General features: G+C 33.8%; 2 protein-coding genes across 2 annotated transcripts; both read right to left on the bottom strand.

Annotated features, from left to right (window-relative positions):
• Positions 1–111: 111 nt before the first annotated feature.
• On the bottom strand, positions 112–8,827 carry alox5a (arachidonate 5-lipoxygenase a). Its single transcript, XM_024297837.2, has 14 exons — positions 8,462–8,827; positions 7,127–7,325; positions 6,973–7,054; positions 6,779–6,901; positions 6,226–6,332; positions 4,218–4,390; positions 3,945–4,091; positions 3,662–3,862; positions 3,494–3,580; positions 1,399–1,577; positions 1,157–1,278; positions 844–944; positions 583–753; positions 112–495 (listed from the first exon to the last, which is right to left on the bottom strand). Exons 1-14 carry the CDS (start codon positions 8,609–8,611, stop codon positions 316–318), a joined length of 2,022 nt encoding a protein of 673 aa, XP_024153605.1. The 5' UTR covers positions 8,612–8,827; the 3' UTR covers positions 112–315.
• Positions 8,828–10,861: 2,034 nt separating this feature from the next.
• Positions 10,862–16,866, bottom strand: slc25a16 (solute carrier family 25 member 16). The gene is made up of 10 exons (XM_024297836.2): positions 16,642–16,866; positions 16,177–16,305; positions 15,922–16,014; positions 15,708–15,841; positions 15,508–15,571; positions 14,059–14,180; positions 13,904–13,967; positions 13,422–13,584; positions 13,276–13,344; positions 10,862–12,005 (listed from the first exon to the last, which is right to left on the bottom strand). The coding sequence occupies exons 2-10, from the start codon at positions 16,235–16,237 to the stop codon at positions 11,849–11,851; spliced, it is 927 nt and encodes a 308-aa protein (XP_024153604.1). The 5' UTR covers positions 16,238–16,305; positions 16,642–16,866; the 3' UTR covers positions 10,862–11,848.
• Positions 16,867–18,212: the final 1,346 nt, after the last annotated feature.

Raw genomic sequence — 18,212 nt, 5'->3', positions numbered from 1 at the left:
GTTCACTAAATACTTATCTTGTTCGGCCCACGACCTAAGGTGTGTTTTGGATTTTAGCCCCCGTGCGATTGAGTTTGACACTCGTACAATAAAATGTCAAAATGACAAAAGTTACATTTCGGTTTCACTTTTTATTTACTCTGCAAACTTTCACTTGTCAGAATAAAAAAGAAAAAAAGGAAGTTTTTACACAAGATCAGAATGTATTATAAGAAATAAGTGTTATATTTTCAAACAATGAATACAAATTGTATATTAAGGTTTAAGTTTGTCTGATTTGAGTTTTTTATGGATACAAAATAGGACTTTTGGTCCTCAAACTGCAACGCTGTTGGGGATCTTGTCGGGGGACAGGTAGGCGTAGGGCAGCTTCTTCCCTTCGTTCCTCTTCTTGATGAAGCTGCTGATCTCTGTCAGCTCCTTCCTGAACTTCTCCATGGCCTGTTTCACCGGCTTCTCAATGAAGTGCTCATCCGGATACATACCCAGGTACAGCTGCAGAAGAAAAAAAAAAAAAAGGGACGCTCAACCCGGAGAGGAACAACGGTGTTCCTGTTGGCGTGGTTTGTGAGCTTTGCATACCTCGTTCTCTTGGAATTGGCTGAGGGCCCAGACGGCCCCCAGGTGCCAGCTGGAGCGGCCGCGATCGGGGAGGGTGTCGATGATCAGATTCACGTTTGCCAAACCTTTCTCGTTTGGAGGAGGCTTCCGCATGGTGGGGGGCGCGTTAGGAATCCAGGAGCACCAGTCGTACTACATAGTTCACAAACAGATGAAGAAAAAAGGTTTAACTCCATTTAACTCCATATTTCTGTCACTGTAATTAATCTACTTTTTGCCCACCTGTCCGAAATTCACAGCTGCATGCTGGGAGGAAGCCGTGAACACCACAACAGTCAGGTACTCGATCAGCTCCTCACATGTTTTCACAGACTTTGGAAACTCTGCGTGCAAATGAAGAACACACAAAAGTGACAAAATGTGGCTAAAGCCTTACAAATTCACCTCCGTCTTTCACAAGCACTGCAGGAAATATAAAAAGCAAAATCTTGCACAAATGATGGCGAAAAATGTGACGGCCTTGCAACAGCGGAGTTTCTTCTGCACTCTTAAAACTACTAGAGCTGGTGGTGTAGAGTGATGGTGCGACACCCACCGCAGTGATCAAAGTCCTGCATGCCGAAGCTGCACACGTCTTTGATGAAAGCCTGGATCTCCTCGTCCTCCTGCACTCGCTCATCACAGCCGTAGTAAATAGACACCACATCCGCCACAAAGCTGTCAGAAAGGAAAACTGACTATAGAACCTCTTAAACTTCCTTTTTTTAAAATTCAACAGTTAAAATTGAGTCACAACTTTTCTTGTGACATTTCTGGACCTAAAACATTATTTTTTACTTCTTTGTGGCCTCCCAGACTTTGTAGCCGTCATCCCTGTAGAAATAGGTGGGCAGCTCCTCCACACTCTCCAAGTCACGAGACTTGATCATTTCAGGGAAGCAAAGAGACTTGTAGGTCAGAGTCTTCATGGCCTTCTGGACCAGCTGGACGTGACCACCTCCACCGGTCGCATTCGCCTGGATTGAGGATGCAGGGAGAGGAAAATGTCTTCTAGTGCTTCTGTAGCACCTTAACCACTGAATGTTTCAGTCATTATCATTATGGCTATTTCATTTGGTTCAACGTCAAGTTAATTTATAGTCAGACACCATGATGGTTTCTTAATTAGAGCTTGACTACATATTTATGCATCTTAGTATGAACAACAAGCATGATAAATCAACATTTATTGACAAAATTAGCTTGTTCAATGCAAGTATCATGCATAGACAAAAAAATCATTATGTTTTTAAAAAGTCCAAGTACACACATTGTTCCTAACTATTAGTTTTAGCTGATGGAATACAACCAGGAGAGTAGATGATTATTCCTTGGTGTGTTTCCCCTCATAAAAGTTCTTATCTGTTTCCTATTGAAACAATTTGCAGTATAATATATGTTGACTTTTATATAAATACAAGTCGTTTTTTTTATGTATTGCAAGTTATACCATCAATATCGATTACTGATGTTGCTGTTTTTTTTATATCGTGCAGCCCTTATGCATAATATCACTATTTATTATGAAAGACATGACTGACTGTTGACATAAAAAAAAGTTACATCACCTGATTATGTAGTTATAAAAAATTCTAGTGCTTCGTTTGGCCTAAAACAACCATCAAATAATTGTATCTTGTTGAATTTTTTGCTTAATTTAGTCAGAATTGATTAAAATAACATCTAAAATTTCACTTTGAACTACAACTATGAGGCTAATATCGCAACTACTATTTACTAATTTTCACATTCAGACTCATCGTCTGCCCAAAAAGTGAAACGTTACTGAAAATAGGGATTTGTTTAGATATCTCTGCATGCCGTTTTTACAATTCAAATGTTAAACAAGGCATTACATTTAAAGGTAAGGGTCTGGTTACAATACTAATCCTACAGACAACTACCAAACAACACTGTTTCTAGATTATATAATGGGCTACAGAGCCAAAAAGTTTACTCTAAATGTGAGAAATTACAGAACTTTTGTTAATTGATCCAAAGTTTCACTTTTTACAGTGTAAATCAGGACGTTTTTAAATGTCTATTTTAATCTCTGTGAGTGACCAGGAGGTAAAGACTGCCATTATAATGTCCCTAGGGATTGAGAAAGTATATAGCTAGCCAGAAAGCTATCTAATGGTTTTGTTAGTCCTTTTTTTTTATAAGGTAAAAAATTATTTGCTAGATAGATGGCTAGATCGTTATCTATCTAGCAATCTAATTTGTATATATATATATATATATATATTTTTTTGTTAAAAGTTGGAAAAATAAATAACATCTACGTACAAGCCAGATAGCTATCTAGCTAGCTTGAGCGCTATCTAGCTTGTATCTATAATTTAATGTTTTGGGTTTTTTCTTTAAATACGGAAAAACATATACTAGCAATAGCTAGCTATCTAATGGTTTTGTTATATATATTTTTTTTGTTAAAAGATGAAAAATTAATAACATGTATGTACAAGCTAGATAGCTAAATAGCTATCTAGCTAGCTATCTAGCTAGCTATAGCTAGCTATCTTAAGGGTTTGTTATATTTTTTGTTAAAAGATGAAAAATAGTTTAAATAAATTAATCATTTGTAATTCATTAAAAGAACAAGTTAAACAAGATGTTCTAAACAATAAAATTCTGTCTTTCTTCAAAGTTTCTGCCTCATCACATACTGTAACACGTTTTCTTTATATTTAAAATATTTTGAAAGCCTTATAGCAAACATAGTATATGGAAATGTGTTTTTATTTGTTTAGTTATTGGTTTGGTTTCAGAATTAAACTTTTTTACCCTCATATTTTACTATAATTTATGTAAACTTTTGGACATTAATTCTGTACTCGATCATTTTAACTCGTATTGTTTATTTATTTATGTATTTTTTTATTTAACTCACCTTGTCAAAGATCCCACACTCACAGATGAGCTGCTCTCTGGCTTTGGTGTTGATTGCAATAGTAAAGCGGATGTGTGGGATGAGTAGCTGGAGGATGAAAAAAAAATCAAGGAATTGCTCAATCTCTTGGTAATCAGTCAAACAATCAATTAACCAATTAACCATTACCTTATACACTGGGTGGACGGCTGGAAGCTGTCTAAACATGGCGATACCAAACACCTCAGTCATCAAATGTGTCTTCAGCAGATGTGTGACCGTCTGGTGGATCTGGAAGTCGGATGAACGAACCCAGATCTTAGCCAGCAGCCAGTCGTATTGAGAATCAGTTGGAAGGAAGATTGGGTTTTCTTTTGGGTCTTGGCCGAGCTGAAATAGACAGTTAACTGAGGTGACGTTTCCATTAAAACAATGGTTTTGCTGACATTAGCGAAGGTCATGGTCTCTGTACCTGTATGGCTATGGGCATGATCTTTTTCTGATTGTTCTTGTACAGCAGACAGATTGGTGCTGCCAGGTACTGCAGTGTGCAAGGGTCTGTTTTGTTTGCACTGATACCATCCAAAAGCTCAAAGTCCACTATGTAAATGTTCCCAGCCTGGAGTCAAAACAGCGGAACAGACAGAACATCAGGAAGAGGATCAGACTAAACTCGACTGACGTTCTTGTTGGAACAAAGTCGACGTTTAAAATTTTGGTCTCAGAAATGCAAAGTGAAGTCAACCTCCATTTCCTGCTCCAGGGTTAGTTCCCTCTCCAGGCTGACAGAAACCATCTCATTTGTGACGGGAAACTTGTCGGGAAGTTTGTGACATTTCCGGATCAGCACTGGGTTGCAGCCATTCAAGAACTGGTAGCCAAACATGAAGTCTTCTTTCCAGTGTTCCATGACGTATTCTGGAGCAAAACAAAAAAGGATGTGACATGAGAGCAAAGATCAATAAAATAAAAGCATCACATCAAACATGCAATACACATCTCAACAAATTGTCCACGATGTGATCCACATCTCGATACATGGACCACAATTCGATACACATCTCGATACATGGTCCACGATATGATACACATCTCGATACACTGTCTATAATTCAATACACATCTCAATACATGGTCCACGATTCGATACACATCCCAATACATGGTCCACGATTCGATACACATCTCGATACATGGTCCACGATATGATACACATCTCGATACATGGTCCACGATATGATACACATCTCGATACATGGTCCACGATATGATACACATCTCGATACATGATCCACGATATGACACACATCTCGATACATGGTCCACGATTCGATACACATCTCGATACATGGTCCACGATATGATACACATCTCGATACATGGTCCATGATGTAATACACATCTCGATACATGGTCCACGATATGATACACATTGCGAGATATGGTCCACGATGTGATAAACATCTCGATACATGGTCCACGATATGATACACATCGCGAGATATGGTCCACGATGTGATACACATCTCGATACATGGTCCACGATGTGATACACATCTCGATACATGGTCCACGATGTGATACACATCGCGAGATATGGTCCACGATGTGATAAACATCTCGATACATGGTCCACGATATGATACACATCTCGATACATGGTCCACGATATGATACACATCTCGATACATGGTCCACGATATGATACACATCGTGAGATATGGTCCACGACGTGATCCACATCTGGATACATGGTCTATGGATTAATACAGAACTTTTGGGCAATATCATACAGTGCGATTCTTTTACCAAAAATACCAAAATCTAGATATTTCTTATTAATGCGGCATTTAAAGCTATAAGTATCGCTGGTACATTAAAAAAACAAAGACTGTAGAGAAAAAAAGAGAGAAACTGCCGTCTGCTTGATTGATTTTATACCTTTTAACCAGCATAATTTTGTTCATATCTGTGGTTTTCAAACGATACTGCAGTTGCTCGATCAATTTTTGAAACATATTTATTTTTAAATTGCGATACTGATCCACTTCTTGATTGATTTTTTGATATCTAATATCTTTTACATCCCTACATATGACACATGAAAAAGAAAATGAAGCATGACATAAAGTTGAGATTGTAACTTGTCAAAAGTAAAGTAGTCAAGCTTGATGTAAAATAAATGAGAAATTAAGTCAATTAAGCATGAAATTATATTTAAAACCACAAAAAGTATTACAATGAAAAGTCTAAAAATACCTGACATGACATGAAAGATTGTTTAAGATATGAAATAAAACATTTAATAAGTGAAAAGTAAAATAAAATGAACAGGCTCAAACGGTATGGTAAAAAAGTTAAATTAAGTTCAAATAAAAATCATAAATGACAATATATAAAGATGCAGACATGAAATAAATGTATGACACAAAAAAAAATTACATTAAACAATGTGATTAAATGTTAGGACAGGAAGGATTTTAGGAGATTAAGTAGTATAAGAGGCTTGGAAATAACATGAAATTGTGGTTTAAAAAGTTTCATAACACTATAAAACAACATTAATAAATCATAGCATAAACATTTTATGCAAAAAGTAAAAAAAATGATGTGACATTTGAAAAATTGAGATAAAATATAACATAAAGGCATTGCAATCAAAAATTTAATATGTAATATGACTAAAACAAAAGGATCAAAGTAAATACATTGCATTAGGATAAAATGAATTATTATTTTAGCATGAAAATTACCTGAAATTGTGTTTTTGATCCTCACAAAGATCTTCTCAAAGTCCCCAAAGTCGCTCCAGGAGGACTGGAACATGTGCATGAACTGGTTCACACACAGGTTCTCTATTCTGGAATCATCATCATCATCATCATCATCATCATCATCATCATTAGGGCTGTTATCCATTACATCACAATAAAACACATGTAATTTGGCTAAATGAATGTATGCATTTTCCAAGTAAAATTGTGAATTTAAACAATGAAGACCTGAAAATAAAATAAAATAAAATAAATGCTATGTGTGATGAAAAGTTCACATTTCATCCCAATCGAAGCCTGATAATTGCAAGATTCATCCAGTTTTAGAAGTTGCAGCTTTGATCAGAGCTTTTTTTTGATGTTCTGAGTCTGTTTTGTGGTTGTGGTGTTCTCTATTTGTGTAAGTCCTTTTTTTATTTTCAGAAATTGATGCATGCCATTAAGCAAACTCTGATTTGCACTGAAATATGCACTCTGTGTTTACATCAAAACTACAGCAACCTTACCAAAAATAAGAGATAGTTGCACGTACGCCTTACTGTAGTTGAGCAAAAAATCCATTCCCTTCTCACTGTCGAACTGGATATCTCTGGGAAGTTCCCTGTGTTTGTTTGCATCAATGCTCATTGGAAATCCTGGCTGCCACTCTTTCCATCTGCAGAGAACGTCAGAGCCGTAAAGCAAACAACCGTGGCGTTCCCCGCTGCATGAGGAAAATGAACCTACTTGTAAATCTTCCTCCTGGTTTGCAGCTCCTTCTGCCTGTGCTGCTTAACCAGACTTGTTTTGTCGTCCTGGGGCAGAAATGCTACAAAGAGACAAGAGAAGATGACACATCTGCTCCTTCAAACTGCAGTTTGAATTTTTGGAATCACCAAACCTCGTCCATCCCGCACCACCACTTCACTGTCGCCCACCAGCCAGCGGAAACAGGGAAACTCCAGGTAGTCTCCAGACGGGGTCTTGACTGTGATGTACCTGCAGTACCAGTCATCGTGCACCCAGTACTTCTTCTTCTCAAGCTTCACAAACACAATGTCGCCGAGGTTCTCGCTGGTTCTCACATCATAGGAGTCGATCTGTGTTTAAATGTAAAGCCAACAGTGAAAAAAAAGGCTGAGACTCAAAGATTTTGTATGGAAGATCACAAAAGCTTTAAAAATCTGGGTTTTGGATTAAATAATCGTAAAAAGACAAAAGTTTGGGTGATTTAGATCATATTTTAATTGTTTGAATTGAAAAATATAATCAAATTTAATATTTCATTTGCATTATATTTATCTAGGAATTTGTTATTTAAACCATTTCTACTATGATGTAATTTATTGCCAAAAACGCATTGACAAGCATATAGAATTTAATGTTTTTCAGGGTTGTCTTTTTTTTTTTTTTAAATAAAACTTAAAAAAAACATATTTTTAAATGAATTTTGGGAACATAAATGCTCAGGGCCCCCGGTGTAAAGTACATATTATTTAAAAATAGATAAATATTTTGCTTCTAATTTTATTCAGCAACAAATCTCTTTAAAAAATACAGATTATCATTATTTTAAAGGAGTTTAAGTTACTCAAAACAATCTAAATTAAATACAATTTTCTTAACACATATTCATTATATTTTACAATGAAAAATATGAAAATCCAATTTGAAACTAACTTTTTTTTTGCTTTTTAGGTGGTAAAACAAATACAAACCTATTCACTTTTGTTAGGAATATTGCCTGTTTTCAGATCTTTTTAAAAATTATTTTCAAGATAAGCAAAGTTTATTTCTAAGCCACTTTTGTGCACTGGGGAAAATTTAAAGCACTCCTACTGGGAGGCAAAATGTTGTTGCACAGCTTCTATGCAAAGTCCAGGCTGTTTTTAACTCTACAGAAACTATTTTTTATTATATTATATATATATATATATATATATATATATATATTATATATATTTTATTATATATATGCTGTTTACCTATGGGAACCACCACAATATGTTATTTTGGGAGCAAAAACTACTCTAAAAAACAAACATTTTATCAAAATGTTTAACTTTGCTGCTTTTATTCTAGTTTTAGGATGCTTTAGAACCAAATAAAAAACTTTTTTTTATTTTTTACTGATGCACCTGTTGAGTTTTACTCTAATGGAATGATAAAAAGTGACACTTTGTGTTTATTAACCAACCGACCAAAGAAGAATGCAGCGTCTTGTGGCGTCACTTACCGCCCCCCTCTCAAAGTCATTGTAAAGCGGCTTGTCCAGAAGCGTCCTCTCGCTGCACTTATCCGTGCCAACCAAGGTTATATAGATGTAGTCATCCGTCCCGGCAAACCACTGGTTTCCTGTGGCAATAGTCACGGTGTAGGAAGGCATGGTGACCACAAAAGATCAAAAAGACTGAGGAAATGTCCAGAGAAAAGCTGCAAATCTGCATCAAAGTTGAACTAAAATCTGTCTATCTTCTATCTGCAGAGAGTTAAACTCATAGTTTTGGTCAAAATAGTTTTTTTTCGTTCATCTGTCTTCACACTCCTCTTCTTTCTTCATCTCTTGAGCGGTCGGCGAAGTAATGAGGATTACAACAGGAGAGTGACGTTTCCACCCTCAAACTGTGGACCACCCCTTTATCAGCTTTTTTATTATATTCCTCTGAATGTGAATACAATCTTTACAATTAGTTGCACAAATAATACTTTTTAAATATGTTTTTTACAAAGTAAAAAGTGTAATCCTTCCACTTCCCTCAAAAACATATATTTTTTTAACTTTATCTTTTTTTCTTCCATAACTAATCCTTTGGAAATATGTTGTGGGCAGACGTGTAAGTCATTTACCAGTCAAATTTGGTGTGGTGCCGGACAACAACAGGCCGTATTTTTTAGCTAAATACATGCAAATGCGTCACAAAGCCTTTCTGTGGCTCCACAGATGAAACTGTATTTCCATCAATAACAGGGAAGTCTGTATCCCTGCTGAGGGAGGGGAGGGGGGGGGGCAGTCCTGATACAAGTCGGTTGTTTTTAGACAATAAATTTTATAGTTTATAGCAGATAGTGATGAGGATAACAACAAATCAAGCACTAGTGTGGTGAGAAAAATGAAATTGATCTTCGTTTAGTCCCTAACATCACCTGATTAGATAGAATAGGAATGCAGCACGTTTACTCAAACAAGGACACATCCTTCACACTCCGTTGAAGAGTAAACGGATGGAAACACACAAAGAAACATTTATTATATAAAGTTAAATCATTAAGCATCAAAGCTACTAAACTTTTTGACAGTTTTCTGTCCAATCAGATGTTTGGAAGATTCAGAAATGTGGATTTCTCATTTGATTTTGATGTAGGTTCTGATAGTGGGAGTTCATTCAAATAGATACTATTTATAGTATCATTTAAAGGTGCAACACACCAAGAAAATGAAAAACACAAAATGTACAATTTTGTTGTCATTTTTTTCCATAAAAGTTTATTTAGAATGCAGTTTTAACGAAAACTTAAATTTGTTCTACAAATATATTTTTCTAACACTTCTTTACAGTTTTTCTCAAGTCGCTTTCCCACCACAGAGTAAAACTTTGCACAACAGTTAGTACAACCTCCACAGCATTTAGTTGTTCGGACGCAACTTAGTGGCAGTTTCATGTATATTTCATCCATTGGCAGTGCTTAGATCGCTGTAAAATGATCATTTTTGCTTGCTTATGATCATTATTAATTTGATTTTATTATGTCTGTCTAAATGAACTGTACTTGTACACGTTCAACTAATAATCATTTAACTGCTCGTGTCATTCTACACAAGAGATTGATAACTAGATTTCTATCTATAACTGCAGATTACTTTAGCTTTTGGGGATTTTTCTAATTTTAGTCAACTTTTTTATGTACATTTTCATGTTTTTTAATATCTTTTATGTTATTTGACCAAATCAATCAATTAAGAATAATAGAATTGACTAAGAACTATCTATAACAGTATCTAAAATTAAAGTTTTTTGGCGGATCATTACTGGATAAGGAGATAAATAATATAATAATGTTATGTTAGTCTGGGGGCGGAGCTGGACCACAGACTCTTCCTGGAGGGAACGGTTGTCATCGATTTGACGTCAGCACGTTTCCAACCACTCGTTTTCGTGGGTATGGGAGGGGCTGCTGCAGACAGTGCAGGCTTTTACAGGATTACTCCTAAATGCATGAACGGATTGGGGTTCTTTATAGAGAGGATTGAACAGTAAAATGCATTAAAAACCTCAAAAAGTAGAATTTTCATGGTAAGATCCTTTAAGTTTAAGAGGGAGAATTTTGCTTTCCAAAGCAGATGGAATTTCTCGACTCACTTATTCTGCTCTTGGACAAAAAGACTCTTAAATCTATTGACCAAAATTGGACTAAATTTCATCTGGAAAAATCATTATTTAAAGAAATCTGTTTTAATGATGTATAAAAAAGGAGCCCTATATTTTCTTGATTTTACTACTTTAAATAATACTTTTAAAATAAACTGGATCAAATCATATTTATAGAATGGAATATTTTACTGGTGGACGTCTTTTATTTTAAAACCTATAAGGAAGAGCAGCTTCTGGTTCTCTCATCATTGTGGAGGATGTAAATGAAGAATAACAATTTTATTTATTTATCACACAAGTCAGTTTGTTGTATTTAATTCAGGTTTTCATTCATTTTTACAGCTGTTTCCGTGGTGACACTCCAGTACAGAATGATAGAGAAAGCAAAATAAGGCCAAAGATTTAAATACAAATGAAAGGCTTGTAGCATCTGGTGACCCAAAGGTCCTAAAGAGAAAGCCAAAAAAATCATGAACACATTCTCCCACACAAAAATGCAAAAAAAATATAGAAGCCAACATGAATAGTGTTTACAGCACTGACAATAAATACTATGTTTTTGCAATACTGCCACCCAGTGGCAACAAACCTCTAAATCAAGACCATGAAGCTTCAGTGCAAACATACCAGAGTTCCCAAGGGAAAAGACAGATCTTTCCAGGCAACATCCATAGAATTTAATTTTTCCAGAAAAGATTTTCACTCACTATTGAAACAAAAAAAGAAATATCATCTACAGTATGTGTACTGTTAGATTTTAGGTTTGTTTTATCCAACGCCGAATGAATAAATTAGGATTTTTTTACACTTAAAAAAGCTTTTGTATTACAGATGTAGACACAATAAGCTCTAAATCTCCCAACATTCAGAAAACTTAAGCCCAAATATCCTTCAGCAGCAGCGACATTTTTTCCTCAGATCTGATGAGCCCAAAAAAATATTAGTAATACATTGTAAAAACTAATATTACTGATATTTTTCCCCCCAAAAAATGCTTTTCAGTAAACTAAAAATAAACAAAACAATTGTTTATTAAAGTCTTTGTTCACAGGAAGCTTGAAAACAAATCATGTTAAAAAGCATTAAAAAAAAATGTTTGTTTTAAAAATTCTAAAAAATAAATTGTTTTCAGAATTTTCTTCTGGTGGTTTTAATGAATTTAAGGAAGAAGCTTAAGACGTAGCGAGCGAGGCAGAAGTCTATGGATAGTTACTGAGGTTAACTGGCTTGTTGATCGGAGGTCAGAGGTCAGACTAGTTCAGGTGGAGGAGCTGCTTCATGAACTCGTAGGTGGTGAAGGCCATAGCCTGAGAGGGGACGCAGCGGATGTAGTTCAGGGAGAGGCCTCTGTACAGCCCCCTCCTGATGCCGTACGTCTCGTAGACGTACTTCATGGTCTTGATCGGTGAGCTGTTGGAGCAAAAGAAAAATGAAAAACTTTTTTCCTTTCAGTTTGAAATATTAGGTGAAAAAATCTGTTTACTCATACAGAATCTCTGGAGATGGAGTATTAGGTTCAGAAATTCTTTGTTTTTGACACCAAAACATGCTTATCGTCTTTCAGAAAACTTTGAATCTTTTCTTGCAAATGTGTCATTTTTTTTCTCGCAAATTTATAAGAAAAAATTTGGGGGGATATTTATGACTTTTTTTCTTTGTTAATTTACACTTTTTTTTCTTGTAAATTTATGACTTTTTGTTGTATATTTATGACTTTGTTTCACTGTAAATTTACGATTTTTTTCAAGTATTGATTTTTTTTTTTCTTGTACATTTTTTGACTTTTTTCAGTAAATTTATCTTTTTTTCTGGTAAATTTATCTTTTCTTCTCTTAAATTTACTATTTTTTTCTTGTAAATTTATTACTTTTCCTCATAAATGTAAAACGGTTTAAAAAAAATTCATGTAAATGTATGATTTTTTGTAATAGATTTGTGTTTTTCTTCTTGTAAATGTATGACTTTCTAGTAAAAAATGTATTTTTTCCTCTAAATATTTTTCTTTTTTTTTCTCATAAATGTATAACTTTTATTTAAAAAAAATGTATAATTTTTTTCACGTAATTTTTTTGCATACATCTATTCTTTTTACAAATTTATAATTTTTTCTCTGAAATTTATGATTTTTTTCTTATGAATATATTATTTTTCTTTCGTAAATTTATGACTTTTTGTCTCTGAAATGTATTACTTTTGCTCACAAATTTATGTTTTTTCATGTAAATGTATGATTTTTTTAATTATAAATTTACAACTTTTTTCTTGTAAATTTATTATTATTTTCAGAAGTTTATTATTTATTTTTCTCATAAATGTTTGCCTTTTTGTCTTGTAAATTTAGCACTTTTTTCTCGTACATGCATGACTTTTTTGTAGTAAAGTTATGACTTTCTGTTCTTGTAAATTTAAGAGTTTGTTTCTTGTAAATTTATGAGAACACATTTCATAAACTTAGCCTATGAGTTCTAAGTCATAAATATAGGACTTTATTCAAGGAATTAGGAATTTATAGGAATTATAGGAATTTATCGTAAATTTAATAGATTTTAATTAACTTTTTATTTATGTTTGTAAACTGGTCCTAATACTTGTACTGAGCTGCTCCTTAAGTGAGGTGAGGAAAAAGAAAAGTAGATGAACTGCATCCAAAGTGATAAGAAGAATTATCTGCGATCCTCACCCACACTTATCCGAATCAGGAAGAACGGATCCCAGCTGCATTCTTCTCCTGGTGACATCCAGCGGGTACCTGCAACAGCCCCAACATCAACTCTTACTGACGGTACAGTTGAAAGACGCTGCTTGACTGGCTGCTGCTTCTCTTACGAGACGGTCTGAGCAAAGGCACCGGCGACCCCTCCACAGAGCAGGTTGATGTGGCTTTTCAGAACGAGGACATCGGGGTTGTCTGAGGAGGGCCGCCCCAGCTCCTCGGGGAAATGTTTCAGACCGAGGCTCTTCAGGGTGCCGAAGGTAAAGAACGAAAGACCTGGAAGGACGCAGGATCAGATCAGAGATAGAATTCTGTTTTTTTCCCCTTTGTCGGGTGTTTCCTTAAGGTTTTGGTACACCCATCCCCTTCACTACATCCAACAACCTCCTTTCTTGGTTTTTGGTAGCTCCAACGTCAACTTCACTTTTACCAACACATTAACAACTGCTCCTTCCTCCAAACCTGCATTTATCTCCAAAATATCTCTCTGTATGTTTCCATCTCTGTTTCTCTGCCTCACCCGTACAGATCACGTCTTACTCGTCATACAACCTTTGCTATCTCCACCTTATCAGAGCTGAAAATGAAAACTTACCTGCATAAGGAGCCATTCCAATAAGTGTTGGAGTGAGACCTCTGTAAAAGCCAGAGACTCCTTCCTTTAACAAAATAAAGAGGAAAAATGACAAAGAACTATAAATATCATGAGTAAGAAGTGAAAATGTGCTAAATTCATCCCGAGGAAGTCACCGTTCGATAGACGGACTGGAAGACATTAACTATTCCAGAGTAGCGATGATCTCCTGTCACTTGAAAGGCCAGCCTGGCTCGGACTACATCCAGAGGGTAAGTGAACATCACCGCAGTCATCCCTAAAAATGTACCAAACAAAACACAAGAAAAGCCTCAAGTGTTAAATACCAAATCGGACTTTTTCTCTCTTAAATTTTTGACTTTTCTTGTGAAATTTACAATCTTTTTCCTCGTAAATGTATGACTATTTTCTCGTAAAAGTACGTTTTTCTTGCAAATTTAAGACTTTTCCTTAATTTATGACTTTGTCTTGTAAATTTGACTTTTTTTCATTAATTTATAACTTTTTTCTTGTAAGTTTGACTTTTTAAAGTTAAATTTGCAACTTTTTTTATTGTGAATGTATGATTTTTTTCTCATAAATTTACATATTTTTTTCTAATACATTTTTGACTTTTTTGGATAAATTGTCAACTTTTTTCTAGTAAAATTTACAACTTTTTGTCTTGTAAATTTAAGACTTTTTGTGAACTTATTACTTTGTCTTGTAAATTTGACTTATTATCTTTCTAAAATGTCATCTTTTTTTCTTGTAAATTTAAGACTTTTTTGTCAACTTATTACTTTTACTTGCAAATTTAACTTATCTTTCTAAAATGTCATCTTTTTTTCTTGTAAATTTGTGACTTTTTTCTCATAAATGTACATAGTTTTCCAGTAATTTTTTGACTTTTTGACTGAGTTTTTTTTTTATAAATGTACAACTTTTATAAACTTTTTTTGTTAATTTATGACTTTTTCTCAGAAATTTGACTTTTTTTCATAAATGTATAACTTTTTGGTTGTGATTTTTTTTTATTTCCTTGTAAATTTGACTTTTTTTCTTGTAAATTTGCAACTTTTTCTATTGCAAATTTATGATTTTTTTTCGTTCATTTTTAACTTTTTTCATGTACATTTACAATTTTTTCTCCCAGTAAATACCAAATCTCTGTGAAAAAAATTCTGAACTCAGGAACAAGACATTAATAATTATTATTAGTAAGAAAACCATTTAGTCTCCGAAGTCTTTACGGTTTCTTAAAATAAACTGAACAAACAGAGACAACTTGTACAAATATGATTGATGAGCGGATCAGTTGCACATGAATTTACAGACAGGTCAATAAGAAAAGGACCAAAAGGACAACCATACTTCAAAAAGCCAAGAGGATTCGAGCACACACAAACTAGCAAAAAGAACATTTATTTTGACAAAATATAATGAATATTTACTTTTAACATGCAAACTAAAGGTTCTAGGGTCTAAAATGCCATTTATCTTGTTAAATTTGGCAACAATCTTTAGTGTTTTGAATTATGATCTAATCAAAAACAAAAAACCCCAAACTTAACTTAACCTTTATAAAGATAAGGGTTTTTATTTATTTATTTTTTTGTTCTCACCTGCCATTGACCCTGCCATAAGGCGGTGGATATGTCCAGTGATCCCAGCCCGTGTATTCAGCAGCTGTACATGAAATAAATCAACGTGAAAACGATGAAATGATTACTGTACATAAAAAACTCCAACTATCTAAAGTTTGTCAAATCCCCCCAAAAATAAACATTCTGGCATATTTTCCAGTAATCAAGCGTATAAATACCTTCTTATATTTGTCAAAGGCCATGAACTGAATCGCTCCATAAGGAAATATCCTGACCATCATTGCGCCGTTACCCTTGTACAATCCAAGGAGGCCTTCTTTCTTTGGCACATTCAGGAGAGTAGCAAACACTCCTGCAGAAACAAGTTCACAGGATTCACATCAGAAGCTCAAATGTTCATGTAACATTCTGGCTAAAGCTGATTAAAGTTACCCAGATGTTTGTAGTGGGGGCTCTGGCCTTGAAGGAGAATCTTGACTCTGTCCAGAGGAGCGATGGTTGTTTTGGCACAGCATCCTGCTACACCTGAAAGACACGAAACTTTGCACAGGAGTACAAGTGCTGACAGCAACGAGGAACACATTTTTGAACATTTTAAGTGTAAAAATTGTATTTTATGTAGACTTATTCCTGATTTTGTAGTAAATCAAATCTAAAAATGATTATGAAATCAATGTATTCTATTACCTCCAGCAACAAAGGAGCGAAGCCAGTGGTAGTCCCCTTTGGAAGGGGCGGTGCTGGTCATGGTGGGAGGTTTGGAGACGGCCGCCTCCAGTGTTATATTTTCTTCTCAGGGAACTGTCACATCCATCACTATATGAGGTTATATTAAACAGAAAACAAACAATATTCTGTGAAATACCAAAATAAAAATATTCTCCGCCTGATGTTTTGGTTTGAAACGTTTACTTCCTTAAACCTTAGAGACTATGAATGACTGGAGGCTGATAACTTTACGTGTTTTTTTCAAACATGTTTAAACAGAACCTTAAAGAAGACAGGTATAGAGTAGAGAGGTTCTCGTAAGACATCAGAACCACTGACAATTCAAAACTGTAAAACAAGGCCCAATGACAGCAAAGGAGATATTTGGTTTCAGATGAAACGCGTTCAAGAAATTCAAAGCATTTCCTCAGTCAGAGCTTCTACCTTCATTGGTTTCCTTCATCCCCAGAGTTAATCCAGCTCGTTTGGGTTTAAACGCCGCGCAGTGACGAATACAAATGACTGTCACACCGATAAATTCGTTCTTGACGTTTTCAGATAAAAATGTGACTTTCAAATGTCGAACAGAAGTTACTGAGGTTACTACATCCGTGTACTTTGCCCGTAGATGTCAAGCTGATTCTGATCAAAATCGACGCACGATGATGACGTCAGTGGCGTATCTAGGATACACTGGGGGGAGGAGCTTGTTAGTGATTTATTTTATTTTCATTTTATATATTACATTACATTTTATACTACAAAGAAAATAATATTCCTAATGACATTATTATTATTGTTATTATAAATATTTTTTATTTGTAGTGGAACGAAATATGAAATGAAAATAAAATAATAATAATAATATCATTATTATTATTATACTTTTTGTATTTGAAGTGGAAAAAAATATCAAATGAAAAGAAATGTATTATTATTACTATAAACAATTTTTGTATTTAAAGTGGAACGAAATATGAAATTAAAATAAAATTAATGTGGGACATAAAAATAATAATAATAACGACAATAATAACATTATTGTTATTAATATTATTGTTGTAAACATTTTGTATTTATAGTGGAACAGAATATAAAAAGAAAAATACGATTAATAGACATAATGATATTAATAATAACAAATAATAACATTATTTTTATTATTGTTATTATTATTATTAATAATAATGTTTAATATTATTTGTTACGTCCCATATGCATACTCTTCTTTTAATCTTATTTTTTTCTGTTAAATTGTGGAAAAACAAGCAATACGAGGAAAAACATACATATAAATTAACAAATTATTTTGTAGGGTATACTTGATTAAATTTAACATGACTATTTTTAAACTTCTTTTGATTAGATTCTGTTTAGAGTATAAATTAAACAATGTTATTAATGCTAGACGGATAGATCCAAGAAATCAATAGTATCGGTCTTAAGTTAGAATCGGATTGATACCAGCCCTCAGATATCTATATTTCCACTCTTGTTTGAAACAATTTCGTATCAGCAAAAATTAACCAGTTGTGTCGTTGAGGTGTTTTTTTACAAGTCACTTGTGTTTATTTTTTTATTCAAAGGGAAAGAAGTTACAAAATATTTAAACTTCTACCAGTTGATAAAAAAAAAAATTAAATACAAATAAATAAATAAATAAACAAATAAAATAAAATTTAAATAAAATGTTAAAAAAAATAATAATAAAAATAAAAAAATTAAGAAAAAAAATGTTTTAAATAAAAAAATGTAAATAAAAAATATTAAAACGTGGGTAAAACTGGGTAAAATTTTTGATTTATTTATGTATCATAGTTATTTGTGTCTTCTAGTTTGTTGACAGTTTATCATTCACTTCTTCACTTTTTATTTAATTTCAAAAGGTTTTTATTTTAATAAATTATTTTCCATTCAATTGAAAATATTATCCAAATGGGAAAAAAATGTTAAAACCAATTAAAAACAACTGAGATTTCGAGGCTCATGTCACATTCACAGCATTTATGAATAAT

The sequence above is a fragment of the Oryzias melastigma genome, linkage group LG15, assembly GCF_002922805.2.
Source record: "Oryzias melastigma strain HK-1 linkage group LG15, ASM292280v2, whole genome shotgun sequence".
Taxonomy (NCBI): Eukaryota; Metazoa; Chordata; class Actinopteri; order Beloniformes; family Adrianichthyidae; genus Oryzias; species Oryzias melastigma.
This window is presented reverse-complemented; position numbering and strand designations above follow the sequence as displayed.

Excerpts from the sequence above, each read along its gene's own strand:
- alox5a (XM_024297837.2), bottom strand. The coding sequence starts at position 8,611 with ATGCCTTCCTACACCGTGACTATTGCCACAGGAAACCAGTGGTTTGCC. Across the intron at positions 4,092-4,217 it reads CCCTGGAGCAGGAAATGGAG|GCTGGGAACATTTACATAGT; the intron begins GTTGACTTCACT and ends TTTTGACTCCAG. Across the intron at positions 3,863-3,944 it reads TCATGCCCATAGCCATACAG|CTCGGCCAAGACCCAAAAGA; the intron begins GTACAGAGACCA and ends TGTCTATTTCAG.
- slc25a16 (XM_024297836.2), bottom strand. The coding sequence starts at position 16,237 with ATGACCAGCACCGCCCCTTCCAAAGGGGACTACCACTGGCTTCGCTCC. Across the intron at positions 13,585-13,903 it reads TGGAATGGCTCCTTATGCAG|GTCTTTCGTTCTTTACCTTC; the intron begins GTAAGTTTTCAT and ends GCGTCCTTCCAG. Across the intron at positions 12,006-13,275 it reads CCTGATTCGGATAAGTGTGG|CTCACCGATCAAGACCATGA; the intron begins GTGAGGATCGCA and ends TTGCTCCAACAG.